General features: G+C 54.7%; 1 protein-coding gene and 1 long non-coding RNA gene across 3 annotated transcripts; one reads left to right on the forward strand and one right to left on the reverse strand.

Annotated features, from left to right (window-relative positions):
- The first annotated feature begins 349 nt into the window (after positions 1-349).
- Positions 350-3,582, forward strand: LOC138102060 (uncharacterized). The gene is made up of 3 exons (XR_011147300.1): positions 350-449; positions 1,142-1,327; positions 3,368-3,582. It is a non-coding gene; the product is annotated as an uncharacterized lncRNA (long non-coding RNA).
- A 4,244-nt stretch (positions 3,583-7,826) lies between these two features.
- LOC138102045 (olfactory receptor 14J1-like) lies at positions 7,827-10,903 on the reverse strand. 2 transcript variants are annotated; one of them, XM_068999802.1, is made up of 2 exons: positions 10,884-10,903; positions 7,827-8,787 (listed from the first exon to the last, which is right to left on the reverse strand). In XM_068999802.1, exon 2 carries the CDS (start codon positions 8,757-8,759, stop codon positions 7,827-7,829), a length of 933 nt encoding a protein of 310 aa, XP_068855903.1. In that variant the 5' UTR covers positions 8,760-8,787; positions 10,884-10,903. The 2 variants fall into 2 exon arrangements, with proteins under 2 accessions (XP_068855903.1, XP_068855902.1); XM_068999801.1 differs by lacking the exon at positions 10,884-10,903 and adding an exon at positions 10,698-10,747.
- Positions 10,904-18,751: the final 7,848 nt, after the last annotated feature.

Raw genomic sequence — 18,751 nt, forward strand, 5'->3', positions numbered from 1 at the left:
GTGGGACAAGTGGGATGGTGAGGGAGGTATCTTTTCAGCTTTTTACCGGCTTGTGCTAGTAGTTCAATGCCTTAGAAAGCCTCAAACAACCCAGAGAGGTGGCACGGGCAATCCAGCATTTCAGTAGCTCTAAAATCGGTAACTGTGTCAGCTGCAAAGCAAATACCTCCAGCAGAAGCAAAGAGGGAGAAATACAGCTGTCTGCTCGCTCAATTTCCCACAGTTAGAAGCTTTCAAAAGAAACAGATGACAAGAGGCGTTTGCAGAAGGGGTAGCAGAGCCAAGAGAGGCGGGGCCTCCCTTGATCCTCTCTTTTATTCGGAGAAGGGGAAAGGGGAGGACTGGGGGCAGACCCGGGGTGACCGGCCAATCAGACACTGCTAAAGAGTCTGAGTTACATTTGGGTTTGCCCGAGCTTGGAACAAAGGAGCTCAGAGCACATGGCAGAGGCAAGTGTCCTCATGGGAGGGGAAGCTCAGAACAGGCAGCAACAGGATGGGACATGGAATGGGGGACATGGAATAGGGGATATGGGGGTGTGGGACAATGGGATGGGACATGGAACGGGGGATATGGGGGTGTGGGACAATGGGATGGGACATGGAATAGGGGATATGGGGGTGTGGGACAATGGGATGGGACATGGAACAGGGGATATGGGCGTGTGGGACAATGGGATGGGACATGGAATTGAAGACATGGGATGGGGATATGGGGGATGTGGGATGGGGCAGATGGAATGGGAATGGGGGGATGTGGGGGATGGGAGATGGGGATGAGGGACATGGGATGGAGAGGGAAATGTGGGGCATGGGGGATGTGGGGCATGGGGGATGGGTGATGAGTGACATGGGATGGGGGACAAGGGGACATGGGAGATGGGACATGGAGTGGGGGCCACAGGATAAGGACATGGAAGGGGGGAATGGGATGAGGGACACGGAAGATGGGGGAAATGGGGGACAGGAGGTGGGGGACATGAAATGGGGGACATGGAGTGGGGACTTGGAGGATGTTGGATGGGGGACACAGAATGGGGGACAAGGGAAACATGGGGGACACAGTCTCCAGGTGTTCAAAGAGATTACAATGAGCAGACACAATGACAAAGCAATTTTTGAGGCATTTTTCTTATTATCAGGTCCTTACACCCCGTCAATGCCCAAATCCCGGGACAGGGATCCCGGCTGCTTGGCTTCACCACCATCCTGCTCCACATGGGAGCCGCGATATCCCAGCACGGAGCTGCCGGGTCACCAGGGGCTCTCCCGACTGGCGGCTGAAATCTTTTCACACATCTCACAGCTCACCTGAGGACCGGGAGTGGGTGATTATCTGTGGCCTTGCCTCTTCCTCCGGTTGTGAGGGCCCTGCCTCTTCCTCTTCATCCCTCACTGAGGGATTGGTGATGATTTGGTCTCAGATGTCTTCTCCTGTATAGCAGGAGCTGCTCCGGCAGGGGCTGTTCCTCTGGCTCAGCTGCAGTTGGAGTGCCCACGGTGCCTGTTGCTCTGCTTTCCTCCTCCTCCCCCTGAGGGTGCTGTCCAGTGACCAGCAGTGTCCCAGAAACAGTAGCCAGGGCCCAGCAGGCTGCATCACTTTGCACCTCTCTGGAGCTGCTGCAGCATTTTCCTTCACGTATTCTATCACTTTAATGGGGTCCTGTGGCTGTTCAGGGGTGAACTTCCAAACCATTGGAGGAGAGGAGTTCTCCAAATACTGGCCCATTCCCTCCCACATTCCATGCCACTCGTGACTATCCACCCTCGGGGCAGGTCTCTGAATGACCGTCCTGGAAACTTCTGTCCTGACTCTAAACATGGTGTGGACCCCACTGAGGAGACCCGGCAGACACAGCAGCAAGAACAGGCTTTCCTTAACATCCAGAGGGAATTCAGAATTCCCCAAAGCTGTTGGAAAAGGCCTGAAGGAGGAGAAGGGGGTGAAAGGCTGGGCAAAATCATCACCCTCCCCTGTTCCCCCCACAGGCTGGGCACAATTATTAATGAATTCCCAGAGGTAGCACCCGAGGCCAGGGCAGGAGAGCAGCACTGGAGACACATCCCAAATGACCCCCACTGCCCTTGATGTTCTCACAGCACAAACTGATATCCTGCAGCACAGCAACAAAGCAATCCTGGTGCCTCTCCCTGCTCTGGAAAAGATCCCTGAGAGGAGCACAGACAGGAATATGCACAGGGTGAGGTCCCACAGCCCCATGAGCAGACCAAGGCACATTGTGCCCAGGGGCTCTGTCCCTGATACAGCAAATGCTCAGATCAAATTTGCTTCCAACCTGCTCTGTGCAGATCTGGTGTTTTACAACCCAAATGCCCCCCATTTTCCCCAGAAAGCTGCTGTCCCCCATCCACTCAGCCCCTTTGCAATCACAATCTGCTATAATTTCCCATTTGCCCTTCATCTCTCAGTGTTCACACGGGGATTGTGAAGCCTCTTCTGCTCCAGGAGCCTGGTTGGGAAGCAATTGGCCCCATAACCTGGGGACAAGATATTAATGACAAAACTGCTCATGCCAGCAGAGACAAGACAGGGGCAGAGGAAAGGGGAGAGCCAGGCCCAGGGGACAGGGCTGGAATGGTGATGGCTGTGAGGTCACTCCCAGTGCAGCAGCCTGGCTGGCCCTCAGCAGACATTGTGGCCAGGAAGCACTGTGAGGTCACCCAGCACATCAGAGACCCCACACAACAGGAATTCCATCCCTGGGGAGGTGAAGGAGTGCGGCAGCAGGGAGAGGCCCCACCTGGGCTCTGATTCTGGGGCACCTCTGTTGCCCAACCTGACCAGCCCTGGCACACAGGGAGGCCGGCCGGGCTCATGGCCACCCTGCTCTGTCTAGCCCTGCAACTGGGGAAAAATCTTTCCTCATCTCCTGGCTGAACATCCTGTTTCACCCAACACCCCTTGTCTTTCATCCTCCTCACACGCTCCAGCCAAGCTTTCTCTGCCTAAAAACAACAAAGTCACCATTTCTACATTTCCCCTTTGCAAACTGTCCTTGCTGTCACCTCCTGGCAGTGGCCTCATGGGCCCTGTCAGAGCCCGCCCTGTCCCTGCCCTGCCCCAGCTCTGCTGCCCCACAGCTGCTGGATCAGGAGGGGCAGAGCCATGGGGGAGGGGAATGCACAGGGACTCCTCCTGGGAGGGACCTTGGGAGGTTTCCAGGCCAGGCCAAAGCCCAGCCAGCAGAGAAAGGGACCCAGGGATGGGCTGTTTGTGTGCTCTGCCATGGCAGGAGAAGATGCAGAGCCACCAGCTCCCTTCATGCCGTTCTCTCTCTGTTTTCTCAAACTTGTGCCTCTACAAACCACCATGATCCCTTCCCTTGCCTTCCTGTATCCTTTTCTAGGCATCCCTCAGGAAGTCTGGAAAATGCTCTTTCTGTCTGACCTCCATGAGTCTCAGACCCAGAGGAAAAACCCCATCCTCATCTGTGAGGTCATCCTGGGAGAGTCTGCCACTGACCCACTTGGGGAATCTTTCATGCAGAAATGTTGGAACATTCTCTGACTTGTTTTAGACGGTTTGAATTTTGAATGGTTTCTGCACAAATATGGCAATTCATGTCCCTGCTATGGCAATTCTTTGATTTTCATGGAAATATAAGGGATTAGGTGAGATGAAAATGCTAACATGGTGAAAGCAGGTATTTGCAGCCCTATGGAGAAGCAGTTGGTAAAATAAGAATCAAAGAATGATGGGGCTTAGAGACCTCAACTACAGGATCAGTATGTGGAGGTGGAGATGCCTGGGCTCAGTGGTTTGGAGACTGTAGTGGTTTGGTCCAAAATACTCATTACTGTTTATCTTCTGTGAGATAAGAATTAGGAGAAACGCAAAGCAGGCACCAAACTTGAAAGAATCTAAAGAAGTTTATTAACAGACCTAAAAGAGGGAAAAAAAATTATACCATAGCTTCAGAACTCTCCTCCTCCCCCCACCTTCCTCCCTTCTCCCACTGACAATGTAAAGACAACCCTTAAGATGTTCAGTCTGTTTACCACTTCCATAATAACCTTGTTCAGTCCAGTTAGAAAGAGAAGTCTCTTCTTGCTCGTGCTATGAAAACATTATCACAACGAGCCAGCTGCCCACTTCCAAATATTGTTCAGTCCATTTAGGAAGAGGAGTCTCTCTGCTCGTGATGTGAGTCCCTTCCCCCGACTTGCAGCTTTTCCTGCAACTGCTTTCGAGGGTCCACTCTTGAAGTTGTTTGGGGTACAATTTTAAGGTTGAGCCGTTCAGAAACAAAAACCAGAGGCCCTTCTCCTTTCCTGGGAGCAAAGGGTCTTCCTCATCTTCATCGTTAGGACTATCTCTGGGAGCATCTCTAGGAACTGAGGTTTTTCTCCTTTCCTCTTTGGAGCAAAAGTCCTCATCTGGTTCATCTCTCTCTGTCCAAACTTCTCATGAAATTACAGCTGCGGCAGCATCTGCCTATTGCTTACGAGTTGAACACTCCACCCCCCATATCTTCATGAAATTACAACGGGATACTCTGATATATCATAGCTTCACAACAGACTTTCAGCTTTAAGCATCTCCTCTCTCTCTTCCCTCAGGTTTTCAGCTCTTCACAGCAATAAAAGGGTTAATCTCACCTCGGCCTTGCAGCTGGAATGTGGCTTATCGCTGTTGGTCACTGACCTCTGCCGGACAGAGGTGCCGCTTTGCTGAATCTCGGCCGCAGTGGAGGGGGGGTTCCGAGCTGCTCCGGTCACCCACGGCAAGGCAGTGGGGGCGGGGTTCCACGGCTGGAACAGGCCCATGGCTCCAGGCTGGCCGTGGCCCAGCCCGGCCTGGCCCAAGCAGGGCCTGGCCGGGCCTGCTAGCCCCCACACGGGGCCTGCAGCCACCTGTGCCAGCACTGGAAACGAGAGAGAGCTTGGGGGGGAGTTTGTCTATTCTTAAGTGTGGATCACAGAGGCGGTCACAACTTTAAGTGGCTTAAAGAATTGTCGATATTCAAACTGGCCAGCTGATAGGTTCTATCAGGTCCCAGAGGAAGCTGTAAGCACCCCTTAGCAAGGATATCCCTTCCGGGACTATGCTTGCTAACCTATGACATGAGGGAAAAAAGAGGGTGCATCACATTTGAAGGAATGTCAGGTATCGCAGGAAATGTTTAAGGGAGTCTTTAGGTCATGTAGGAAAAAACTTAGAGAGGCAAAAGCCCAGTTAGAACTCAATCTGGCCACTTCTGTGAAGGACAATAAAAATATTTTCATAAACACATTAATGGCAAAAGGGAGGGCAAGGAGAACCTCCATTCCCTGTTAGATGGAGGAGGGAATTTAGTAACTAAAGATGAGGAAAAGGCTGACCTACTTAACCTCTTCTTTGCCTATCTTTTCAACATTAAGACAGGTCGTCCTCAGGACAAGTGGCCTCCTGGGCTGGTAGATGGGGACAGGGAGCAGAACAGCCCCTGTAATCCAGGAGGAAGCAGCTGGTGACTGCTGAGCCCCTCAGATGCTCACAGGTGTCTCTGGGAGCAGATGGAATCCATCCTAGGGGGATGAGGGAGCTGCTGGATGAGCTCCCCAAGCGTGGATTTCAGTGTCTTCATTGATGATCTGGATGAGGGCATTGAGTCCAGCACCAGCAAATCTGCAGATGACACCAAGCTGGGTGCGAGTGTGGATCTGCTGGAGGGTAGGAGGGCTCTGCACAGGGACCTGGACAGGCTGGATCCAGGGCCCAAATCCAACCATGGGAGGTTCAACAAGACCAAGTGCCAGGTCCTGCACTTTGGCCACAACAACCCCTGCAGCGCTACAGGCTGGGGACAGAGTGGCTGGACAGCGGCCAGGCAGAAAGGGACCTGGGGGCACTGATGGACAGCAGGCTGGACATGAGCCAGCAGTGTGCCCACGTGGCCAAGAAGGCCAATGGCTCCTGGCCTGGATCAGGAATGGAGTGGCCAGCAGGACCAGGGCAGGGATTCTCCCCCTGTCCTGGGCACTGGTGAGGCCGCACCTCGAGTGCTGTGTCCAGTTCTGGGCCCCCAATTTAGGAAGGACATTGAGGGGCTGGAGCGTGTCCAGAGAAGGGCAACAAGGCTGGTGAGGGGTCTGGAACACAAGTGCTGTGAGGAGTGGCTGAGGGAGCTGGGGTTGTTTCTCCTGGAGAAGAGGAGGCTCAGGGGAGACAAGGAGGTGTCAGGGCACGGCTTGGGCTTGATGATGTCCAAGGTCTTTTCCAGCCTGGTTGATTCTGTGATTCTCTGAAACCACCCTTGAAGCAGCTGCAGGATGAGCCCTGGGCCTCCTCTTCAGAAGGTCCAGCAGCCCCTGTCCCTCAGCTTCTCCACACGCGCCCCAAAGCCCATCCTGTCAGTCCTGCAGAGCCTCTCCAGCTCCTCCTCACTGCCCCACAACAGGGAGCCCCACACCCAGACACAGCAGCCCAGATGTGCCCCCCTGGCCTGTGGTGCCCCTGGCAAGGGAACAGCTCGAGGCACTGCAGGGCCCTGCAGACAATTCCTGCAGCACTTGTAGGATGATCCTGCTCCCCAAGGGACGTTCCCGTGGTGCCAAGGCAGGAACTGAAATGGGGAGTGGGGCCAGAGAGGAAAGGGCAACCAGGGCTGGGCTGTTTGCAGGGGAGGGGACAGGGAAGGGCAAGAGCAAGAAATGTGGAGCAGGAGAGAGGAAAGAAAGCAAAGGTGAGGCAGAGGAAATGCTCAGGGCTGTTTGGGGGTGGCTGCCAGGCAGCCCTGGCTCTGAGCAACAACGTCTGCAGTGGGACAGGAAACTCAGAGCTGATGGGAACAAACTTTCTGGCTGACTTGAGAGGCCACGACAAAGCTGAGAGGTTTCCCTGCCGTCCCCCAGCCCTTGCTGGCCCCCAGGGGCTGATGGCATTTGTGCTCACTCAGGTTCCTCTCCCCACACCAAGACCGTGGGGTGCTCACGCCTGGGCTGTGCAGTGCAAACAGGGGCTCCTGAGCCAGTCCTGCCGTGGGTGTGCCTGCAAGGATCCAGCCCCTCTCTGAGCTGGGGAGAGGCCAGGGCTGCAGAGGGGGGATGTTGCTGGCAGGTGCATGAGGCCGCTCTGGGACGCTGCCCTGGGGTGTCCAGCGCAGGGGGGATGGATCAGCCCCTGCTCTGCTGCTCCTTCCCGGCTCCCCCAGGGACCCTGCAGAGCACCAGCCATGCTGGTTGCCCCCACCCTGCCCACGGCCACCCTGGGGCTGCTCACGGGGGTTTTCTCTGCTGAGCACTGGCCTGGGCGTGCTCTTGAGAGAGCCTGGGCAAGGAGCCTGGAGCCCCCAGGCCCTGCCCTGAGGCGTCAGCGCTGGCCCAGCAGTGCCCATGGCCTGTCCCTGCTGCAGCCCCGGCACTGCCACCCCAGGGCTGGGAGCGAGCCCCAGAGCACTCAGGCCCTGCAGCAACACCAGGGGCAGGAGGGCAGCGGGGCAGTGGCACGGGAGCAGCACTGGCAGCACCAAGGGCTGCTGCTCCTGGGCACAGCTGCTGTGCCCCCCTGATCTGCCCCCAGCTCTGCACACAGACATTGCTGCTGCAGCTCCACAGAAGGCAACTAAAGGGGCATCTCTGCTGGAAACTTTGCTGGCAGATCCTTGAGTTCATTTAAAGGCAGCGAGAGCACAGCTCCTCATTGACACAGTCTGGGGCCACAGCCAAGGTGCAGAGAAACAAAATGAGAAATGGAAGAAATATTGCCCTTGCTTTGTGGACAACAATAAATTACTGAAGGCAGAGAAAATAACCCCAGAACCAAACCAAGTAGAACTATCAAAGACTAGTTTTATTACAAGTGATTTGCAAAAATTGGCAACCAGTTTAATGTTTCTTAAATGGTCCAGCCATCAGTGTCCACACTGCAGCCTTGAGCTCCTGGTTCCTCAGGCTGTAGATGAGGGGGTTCAGGGCTGGAGGCACCACCGAGTACAGAACTGACAGGGCCAGATCCAGGGATGGGGACGAGATGGAGGGGGGCTTCAGGTAGGCAAATGCTGCAGTGCTGAGGAACAGGGAGAGCACGGCCAGGTGAGGGAGGCACGTGGAAAAGGCTTTGTGCTGTCCCTGCTCAGAGGGGATCCTCAGCACGGCCCTGAAGATCTGCACATAGGAGAAAACCATGAACACAAAACAGCCAAAATACAGAAAAGCACTCAGCACAATAAGCACAAGCTCCCTGAGGTTGGATTGCGAGCAGGAGAGCTTGAGGATGTGTGGGACTTCACAGAAGAACTGGCCCAGGGCATTGCCCTGGCACAGGGGCAGGGAAAATGTATTGGCCGTGTGCAGCAGAGCATAGAAAAAGGCACTGGCCCAGGCAGCTGCTGCCATGTGGGCACAAGCTCTGCTGCCCAGGAGGGTCCCGTAGTGCAGGGGTTTGCAGATGGACACGTAGCGGTCGTAGCACATGACGGTGAGGAGGGAAAACTCTGCTGAGATGAAGAACACAAAGCAAAACACCTGAGCAGCACATGCTGAGTAGGAGATGTGGCTGGTGCCCCAGAGGGAATTGTGCATGGCCTTGGGGACAGTGGTGCAGATGGAGCCCAGGTCGGTGAGGGCCAGGTTGAGCAGGAAGAAGAACATGGGGCTGTGCAGGTGCTGGCCGCAGGCTCCGGCGCTGATGATGAGGCCGTTGGCCAGGAGGGCAGCCAGGGAGATGCCCAGGAAGAGGCAGAAGTGCAGGAGCTGCAGCTGCCGCGTGTCTGCCAATGGCAGCAGGAGGAAGTGGCTGATGCAGCTGCTGTTGGACATTTGCTGCCTCTGGCCATGGGGATCTGTTCTAGGAGGAGACAGTGACAAGTCAGGAGAGACTTTCCTGAGCAATGCCCAAGCCCTTTCTCCCAGCCCTGCCCCTGACACTCTGTGCCACCCAATTTTCCTTTTCTCAGAGCCCTTCCCTCAGCCCTGTGTATGGAGCTCTGCTGGGATCTGGCCCTGTTGCCGTGACGAGCAGGGGCTGTGCCCGTGGACACCGAGGAATCAGCTCTGCTCTGCAGCAGTGGGGTCATGGGACAGGGGGACAAGGGCCAGTCCTGGGGTTGGAATTTGTCAAACAGAACTGCTCCTGAGGCAGAGGAGCTGGGCAGCATCTCCTGTGCCAGGGCCAAGGAACGGTGATGCCCAAAGGCACTTTGAGAGGGTTTCCTGCTGTGCCCAGGGAGAGCAGAGAGAGCTGAGCAATGCAAGAGCATTGGCTGTAACTCAGTGAAGGGTGAGGGGAGCTGCTCTGTCGCTCCATCTGTCCCCAGCTGCCCTTGCTGAGATCGAGGGCAGTCACTGTGTTCCCCTGAAAATCAGCCTGGCACAGCTGAGAGCAGAGGGAGCCACAGCAGAGCAAAGTGGCTCAGCCTTTCTCAGAGTCTCAGCCCCACTGCTGGCCAAGGACACTCGCGGCCCCGGTGTCCCCTGGAAGGCAGCTGACAGCTGGGATGGCATCCCGAGGGCACAGCCAGGCTCCTGTCCATGGCACTGCTGGAGGAGAGCCGGCTCATTGCCAGCCTCCCAGCCCGGCCTGCCCAGAGCTCCCGGGGCAGAGGGAGCTGGGACACCCCATTGCTGTGCTCAGCCTGCACAGGAGGAGCCCCAGGGCTGGGCCTGAGCCTGCAGCTGGAAGTGCCATTCCCAGAGAGCCCCTCAGCAGCGCCAGGAGCAGCTGAGCAGGGCAAGGAGAGAGAGCCGGGCCCTGAGGAAAAGCCTTTCCCTGCCCAGCGCTGCCCAGCCCCTCCCGGGCAGCACCAGGGCAGGACAGTCGCCCTCAGGCCCCGGGCAGCAGGAACGGGCCCGTGGCCGCAGAGATGCCCTTCATCTCTGCTGCTGCTCTGCCGGCCCAGGAGGGCACCGAGGGCCCCGAGCCCCCGGGCTGAGGGCCCCGAGCCCCCGGGCTGAGGGCCCCGAGCCCCCGGGCTGAGGGCTGTGCTGGCTGCGAGGGGACACCGGAGCTGCGCTGCTCAGGGCGGTGTCTGCACTGCAGGGCAGCGCCGGCAGCTGCCACAGCTCCCCTCAGCAGGGCTGCCCTCAGCGCTGCCTCCCTCCCTCCCTGCCCACGGCTCTGCTGCTGGAGCTGGCCCAGCCGGGAGCTGCTCCTGCGGCCCGGGCTCCGTCCCTGCCGCTGCTGCCGGAGCCCAGCCCAGCCCCTGGGCCAGCCCTGCCCGGCAGCCGCTCGGGGCTGCGGCGATTAAAGAACAGCTCCCCCGGGCCTGGGCACCATGGAAAGGTGATGCTGGCTGCATCTGGAGGCTGGCGAGGTGCAGGCACTTGCTGAGGCTCCCAGGAATCCTCGGCGGGATGGTTTAAGAGCCTCAGGCCCTGCTCTGCCCTGCACAGCTGAGTTTCCATTCCCACCAAGCTGAGCCTGGGAGAAGTGGCAGCACAGACTGAGGAAAGCAGAGACTCAAGCAGGAATCCCATGCCCTGAATGTGCTCATGAAGAGTCCCCTCAGAAATGAGCTGGGCATGAGCTGGAGCTCGGAGCAGCCCTGGCCCCCACAGCAGCCTCTCCACAGCAGCAGGACCTGCCCTGCAGCAGTCACTCCTTGCAGCCACAGCTCCCCTCCAGCGCCCATGGGGAGCTCCCAGGCAGGCTGAGAGCTGCCCCTGGCAGGTGGCAGATGCCCTGGCCTGGCAAAGAGCCCTCAGGGCTGCAGGAGCTGCTCTGCAGGACAGCCCTGGGCACCCCTGGCTGCTGCCCACCTTCACAGCCTGCAGCCGGCCCTGGCAGCAGGAGCCGTCCTGCCCTGTCCCTCTGACGGTGCCCAGGGCAGCCCCGCTCTGCAGCACATCCTCCCCCAAAGCAGGAACGGCAGCAGAGCCATCCTCACAGCCATGGCAGTCCTGTCATGGGCCAGCTCTAGAGGATCCCTGCAGCCAGAGGCTCACTGTGTCAGGAGTGGTGAAGATTTCTCCATGAATAAGCTCAGAATTGTCCTTCTAGCTGCTTTAAGCCTCTGTCTGCTTCACTCCTCTCAGGCACCTGCAGGCAGTGCCTGCAGCCCTGCTGGGCTGGGAGAGGAGCTGCTCATTAGGAGGAACGTCTTTTTGTTTGCCAGGAGCCCGGCCCAGCTCAGCAGCACAGACACAGCACAGGGACTGTAATGATCCTCTCGGGGCTCTGGTGTTGTTTACATTGGTCTCAGTCCCTGAGAATGTGTCCAAAAAACTTCTAAACAACTCCAAGTTAAAGTGAAACACTGAAGTTTCTTGAAGTTTTAATGGGTGCCACTGAGGGACAGGACTGAGAAAGTGTCCCCAGGTTCCAGTCAGAGCAGAACACTGCAGGCAGTGATGACAGGGGGGGACAAGCAAGGGAAAGGTGTCTCTGCTGCTGAGCAAAGCTGGATGTGTTTGAGGAATGCAAAGGGCCAAGGCCTGAGCCCCAGCCCCTGGCAAGGCAGATCCTGTCCCTCCCTCAGTGCTCAGGGCTCTTGCCGGGGCACTGGGATGTGGGGATGGGCAGTGCCAAGGGCAGCACCATGGGGCGGCCCCTGCCAGGCTGCTGAGCAGGGACAAGGAGGCACTGAGGCCCCAGGGCTGCAAGGGTCACTTGTCTCCTGCTGGCCTCAGGGCCAGGGACAGCAGCCGTGGCCCAAGTGCTGCACAAGTTGGCTCAGTCAGGGCCTTGCAGCTGCTGCCCATCCCTCTGCCCTCTCCAGCCCAGGCTGTGCCACGCTGTCCCTGCCCTGCGCCTCTGTCCCTGCAGGCTGTCCTCATCCCCCCGGCTGCCCCACCTGGCTGGCCCCTTCCTTTGCTGGCAGCTCTGCGTCCTGCCTGCCTCTGCCTTGGCACACAAAGCCTTGGGCTTGATACCAAAAGGCTTCATTCAATTTTTACCGTGTCTGTGAACTTTTAGCAGAGGAACAAGGCATGCAGGGGCTGCTTTCCCAGCAGGGATGGTTGGAAGAGAAGAAGAAGACATCTGGCTCAAGGGTGCAGGGATAGAAAAAACAAGGACTGAATCTGGGATTTTGGGGTGGGTTTTAAGGAAATGGGTGAATTGTAATACGCATGTAGCGACTGGATGTGATCAACACACTTGTAGAGTCACGTGTCCACGTAAGGTTAGGAGTTATCCCCTGCTGGAGCTCAGGCCTGAATAAATGATGCTCTCTTTAACACCAAATCAGTGTTAAGGAGTCTTATGCTGATATTTTGGAGATTTGGTGACAGCAGGGACTCACAGAACCAAGGAGTCAACAGTGACACTGTGGGACCCCATGGAACCAATGGTCCATTGTCATAGTGCAGAGCCAAGGATCCATGGTGGCACTGTGGAACCAAGGAGATCGTTGTTGACAGTATGAACGCTCATGGAACCATGAGCCACTGTGACACAGAGTGGCCACATGGAGCCAAAGGGCCATTGTGACTATGCAGATCCAAGGAGACCCTTGTGACTGAGGAACCTCATGGAACCAAGGGTCCATTGTTACACTGTGGGGCCCTGTGGAACCAAGGGGACCACAGTGACATTGTGGGGCTTCATGGAACAATGGAGACCATTATGGCACTTTGGGACCCACTGGAACCAAGGGGCCATTGTGACACTGCAGAGCCTCCTATAACCAAGGGGCCATTATAGCACGGCAGGGCCTCATGGAATCAAGGGGACCATTGTGACCCTGTGGAGCTCCATGGGACCAAGGGTCCATTCTGACATTATGGAACCATGGAGACCATTGTTACACTAAAGGGCATCACGGAACCAAGGAAGCCATTGTCAGGAAAATTAATCCAAAACACCAGAGGTTTATGTCCACAAAGGAGACAGAGGAGTCCCATTACTGTATTTGAATAAAGGGAGAGGCCATGGGACATTTCCCTGGGGTCTGTCAAGTTGTTAGAGGATGCAGCCTCCTTTCTCTCCTCATTTCCTGGCCGCATTTCCCTCTCTCTTTGCCCATTGGCTGAGGTACTTGAGAGGTACAGACTTCCCAAATCACTTAACACAGACCCCATCTAATGTATACCCCTCCCCCCCTTTTTTTTCCTATGGGATTTATGGTTCTTCCCATTGCTTCTTTCATCTCTTAGTATCTATCTTTACGTGTCACCAGACCCACAGTTTGTTTGTAAAGACAAATCCCTCTCACTCCTTTCATCAATCAGTGGAGTTCCTCCCACTGTTTCTTTGACCTCTCAGTATCTGGCTTTTACCTAAGAGCAGAGCCACAGTTTGTTTGTAAAGACAAATTGATCTCATTCCTTTCACCACTGTGAGCCACTGGGGCTCCATGGAACCATGCAGACCATTGTGACACTTGGAGGCCTCGTGGAACCGAAGGACCATTGTGGCCCTGCAGGGCCTTGTGGAACCCAGGGCACAACAGTGACACTGTGAGGCTCCAAGGGCCCAAGGGGGCATTCTCACACTGCAGAACCAAGGGTCCATTGTGGCACAGTGGGGCCTCATGAAACCAAAGGGCCATTTTGACACTTTGAGGCCTTGTGAAACCCAAGGACCCTTGTGGCACTTCAGGGCCTTGTGGAACCAAGGTGACCATAGTGACACTGTGGGGCTCAATGGAACCAAGGGGCCCTTGTGACACTGTGGGGTCTCATGGAACCAATGGTCTACTGTGACACTGCAGGGCCTTATGGAATCACAGAGACTGTTGTGACACCACAGGCCCCATTGAACCAAGGGGCCATTGTGACACTTTGCAGCCCCATGGAACCAAGGAGGCCATTGTGACACTACAAGGCCTCAGGGAACTAAGGATTCATGTAACGGTGTGGGGACTCATGGAATCAAAGGTCCATTGTGATATTGCGGGGCCTCATGGAGTTCTGAAGACCATTATGACACTTCAAGGCCTCATTGAATCAAGGGGCTCTGCAGGACCTTGTGGAACCAAGGAGACCCTTCTGACATTGTGAATCCCCATGGAACCAAGAGTCCAATGTGATACTGCGGTACCAAGGTGCCCCCTGTGACACTGCAAGGCCTCATGGAAGCAAGGCGGAACCATCGTGACACTGTGGGGCCCCATGGAAACAAGAAGCCAGTTTGATACAGTGGGGCCTCATGGAACCAAGGACCCAATATGACACCAACATTGTGACACTGCGGGGCCCCGTGGATCCGAGGGAACAGGTAACAGGTGTGGTTTGCTTGGCCTGATTGCTCCAACTGACCTTGGCATGTCAAGGGTCTCTTTCATGTGCCCCTGAAACACCAGGGCTCTGTGCTTTCCTTCCTATAGGAAAGAACCATGCCTCTCATCCAGGTGTTGGGAGAGTCCCAGACTGGTCAGGCTCAGTAGGGAAGGGCATGTGGCAAATGCTCCTGCAGCCATTCCAGGCACTGGCAGGACAAGGCAGGGATTGCAGAAGCCCTGTGGGAGGGAAAAGAAGGGCATGTTGTGTGCCCAGACTCCAGCCAGGCCTGTGCCAGGGTCTGCTGGGGTCTCCTCAGAGCCAGGTTGGTGGGAGCTGGGCTGAAGAAGTGGAACATGGGGTGGGTGGGAATTGGGCTGAACAATGAGGGTCAAATGGCATCCATGGTACAGAGTCCTCTTGGCAGCCACTCCCAGGTGCCATCCCTCAGTGGCCAGCCCTTGACCACCACTGGGGAACATTTCTATTATCTCTGCAATGGGATGAAATGCACTTTCAACTCCTTTGTGGATGCTGCCAAGTTGCAGGGAGTCTGTAACCAAACTCATTTAGTTAATGGTGACTGCAAAACAGAATTGGGCAAGAGGACTGAGTTGGATAAATTTGTCTTGCCATCAGGTGCCAACCAAGCCACAAGAAAAGGAAGAAAAAACTTATGCATCAGAAGAAAGGCAGTTCAATAGGGACAAAAACCAAAACCCAACCAAAAATACCAAAGCAAAACCCACCCACAACAACAACACAAAAACCCCACAAACAAACCAACCACAAAAAGCAAAAGCCACAAACAGAGGCAAAGCAAATGCACAGGAAATCTCCTATCAGCAGAAAATGTTCAACCACCTTGTGGCAGGAGAGGGTTCTGTATGTGTAGGTGCTGTTTGAAAGAAAAAGGTCTTAAAAAAGAAATTAATGCCCTCCACCTCCTGCTTCTCTCAGTTTCTTGCATGGTGTGACACGGAATGGAACATCCCTTGGGTCAGTCCAGCCCAGCTGTCCCATCCCAGTTCCCTTGGGAATCCTTGCCCAGCCCAAGCCCATTGGCTGGGGGGGGTTGCAGACACCCCTCATGTGGGGCGAGCAGTGTGACAAGGACAGTAGGACAGAACAACATCAACTCTTCTCAAGGACAGTAGGACAGAACAGCACAGCCTTGGAGAAATAGATAGGACTTGTGATAAGGGCTACAACGATGTCAAATAAAGTCAAAGGAAGTGGGGATAGCTAATGAATATGGAATCAGTGTGTCTGATATAAACTCTGTTCACTCCATGCGTAGTGCACCCAAATGCATGAAGGATCACCTGAGTGACCACCATGCTGTAATAAAGAATAGCTGCTTTCAAATCCTCCAAAGTGTGTGAGAAGGCTTCTCTCCAGCAGATTTCAGTAGCAGTGGTGCCCTTGACTCCATGATGCCCCACAGTTTCACAATGGCTCCTTGCTTTCAGGAGGCCCTGCTGTAGAACAATGGAGCCTTGGTTCCCTTAGGGTCCATACTGTCCAAATGGCCTCCTTGGTTCTGCTCTGCCACAATGCTCTCCTTGGTTCCACGAGGTCTTGGTGTGTCACAACAGCCCCTTGGTTCCATGAAGTGCCGTAGGGTCACCGTGGTCTCTTGGATCCACAGTGTCGCAATTGGTTACAAGCAGCCCCTCTGTGTCACAATGAATATTTGGTTCCACAGGGCCCCGCAGTGTCACAATGGACCCTTGGTTCCATGAGGCCTCCCTGTATAACAATGGCCCCTTGTTCCATGAGGTTTGTACCGTCAACAATGGTCTCCTTGGTTCTGTAGTGTGGGAATGGCCCCTTGGTTCCATAAGGTTCCTCCATGTGGTGTCCTTGGCTCCATGAGGTTCTGCAGTGTCACAATGTCCCATAGTTTCCATGAGCTTCATTCCAATCAACAATGTCCTTTTTTCCATTGAGGCCCAGAGTGTCACAATGGTTCCTTGGCTTCATGTGGATCACCTGTGTCACAATGGTCTCCTTGGTTCCACAGGGCCTTCCTGTGTCCCAATGGCTCCTTGCTTCCATGAGGTTCCGCAGTGTCACCATGGTCTCCTTTGATCCATATTGTCATAATGGACAATTGCTTCCATAGAGGCCCCGCTGTGTCACAATGGCCCCTTGGTTCCATAGGTTTTATATTGTAACAATGGACTCCTTGATTCTATGAGCTCCCCTGCTTTTTGCAGAGGTGTCTTTGGTTCCAACAAGGCCCCGCTGTGTCTCAGTGCACCCTGGGTTCCATGCGGATCTGGAGTGTCACAAAGGCTCCTTGGTTCCACCAGGTCCTGCTGTGTCACAATGGATCCTGTGCTCCATGAGGCCCTCCAAAGTCATCATGGAGGCTTGGTTCCATGAGGTTCCATTATGTCCCAGTGGTCGTCTTGGTTCCATGAGTTTCCTTAGTGTCACAATGCTCTCCATGGTTCCATGATTCCCCACAATGTCCCAATGCTCTCCATGCTTCCATTAGGCATCAACAAACCTTCTTCACTGAAATTTTGGAGGGTGGACTTTGGCCTATTCAGGATGCAGATTTTGGAGTGCTTTGGGAAACAGCCCTTAAAAACAAAGGTATCCAGAAACAATGGCCACACGACAAGAAAGAAATCCTGAAGGCACAGGAGCAGGCTGTCCCTATGTGCCGAAAGATGAGCTGGCCGAGAAGAAGACCAGCCTGGAGTGGGCAAGGAGCTTTTGCAGGCACTCAGGGGAAAAAATAAAGAGAGTGCATCACCTTTGGGCAGAGGGGTAGGAAAATCAGGAAATGTTTAAGGATGTTGTTAGGTCACGCAGAAAGAAAATTAGAGGGGTGAGAGCTCCATTAGAACTTAAGCTGGCTGCTTCTCTGAAGGATAATAAAATTTTTTTATAACTACATTAATGGCAAAATGTGTTTTTTTGGGGGGCTTCTCATCGTTTTATGGGGTATCCCTATATTTTGGGGGATCTCCTCATTGTTTTATGGGATCTCCTTGTGGTTTTGAGGTCTTCTTGTTTTTTCTGGTCTCGTGGTTTTTTGGGCCTTGCCACATGCTTTTTTGAGGTCTTTTAATGTATTTTGGGGGTCTCCTCATGGTTATTTGGGGTCTTCTTATGGTTTTATGTGGTCTCTGTGTGCTTTTTGGGGGTTTTCTTGGAGTTTTTGGGGTCTCCTTATGATTTTTGTGTGCTTCTCATGTTTTTTTGGGTTCTTCTTATGGGTTTTGGGAGGTTTTCCTGTGGGTTTATGGGGTCTTCTCATGTTTTTGGGGGTTTTCCAATAGATTTATGGGGTCTTCTTCTAGTTTTTTGGGTTCTTGTCATGTGCTTTTTGGGGTCTTGTAATATATTTTTGGGACTCCTCACAGTTTTTTTGGGGCTCCTTGTGATTTTTGGGTTCTTCTCATGGGCCGTTTTAGGGTGTCCTCATGGGTTTGGGGGGCTCCTCATGCATTTTATTGGGATCTCTTCTTCGGTTTTTGGGGGGTTTCCTTGTGATTTTTGGGATCTCCTTGTATTTTTTAGGGGTCTCCTTGTGGTTTTTTGGCATCTCCTCATGGATTTTTAGGGTGTCCTCACATTTTTTTGGTTTCTTTTCACACCTTTCAACTCCCCATTTTCCACCCCTTCCCTCAACTCTCCCCCTCCATCCGTGTCCACCTCGGAATGCCCATGGTCCTACCGGGCTGGAATTCCCAGTCATCCATCAAATTGTGGCTCTGGACCAAACTCCTGGCCAGGCAAAAAATCGGCCTCTGCGTTGTCACCTCCATGTCCCCAACCTGCGCCTGCCAGGGCAGCACATCCAGGGTGCCAAGGGTTGGGATCCGCACCCCCTGCAACCGGAATTTTTGGGATTTTGGGATCTGCTTCCCCACAGAAGTGGAATTTTGGGATTTTGAAGTGGAAACTTGGGATTTTGGGGTCTGCGTTCCATGGAACCGGAGTTTTGGGATCTTGAGATCTGTACCCCCTGCAAGCAGAACTTTGGGATTTTGGGATCTGCTCGCCCTGGAAGTGGAATTTCAGGATTTTGGAATGAGCCAGAGGTGACCTCGACCCCCAGGAGGGAACATGGTGGGGGAACTGGGGTGACCTTGTTCCGCAGCAGGAGCTGGTCCAGGACAAAGTCGGCCACCACGTCCCAAATTTCCTTCCACTCTGGGAATTGAGGGAAACTGAGTCAGGATCCTGACAGATCTGACATTCCCAGGGGTACAGGAGGGTGAGAGGTCATTCTGCACTCTCTCAGGATGTGGGATCAGGATGTGGGATCAGGATGTGGGGGGTGTGGGATGTCCCACCACCAGCCTAGCTCCTGTTGTGTCCCTAGGACACTCGGTGATGCTGCTGGTGGCACTGTGACTTCGGTGGGGCCTCTGTGACATCGTGGTGACACCGTGGGGTCACGGGCAGGGATACGGGGCTGGGGCAGGGAGGAGAGATGGGACATTGAATGGGGGACATGGAATGGGGGACGTGGGGGTGTGGGACAAGTGGGATGGTGAGGGAGGTATCTTTTCAGCTTTTTACCGGCTTGTGCTAGTAGTTCAATGCCTTAGAAAGCCTCGAATAACCCAGAGAGGTGGCACGGGCAATCCAGCATTTCAGTAGCTCTAAAATCGGTAACTGTGTCA

The sequence above is a fragment of the Aphelocoma coerulescens genome, unplaced genomic scaffold, assembly GCF_041296385.1.
Source record: "Aphelocoma coerulescens isolate FSJ_1873_10779 unplaced genomic scaffold, UR_Acoe_1.0 HiC_scaffold_60, whole genome shotgun sequence".
In the NCBI taxonomy this organism is placed as follows: Eukaryota; Metazoa; Chordata; class Aves; order Passeriformes; family Corvidae; genus Aphelocoma; species Aphelocoma coerulescens.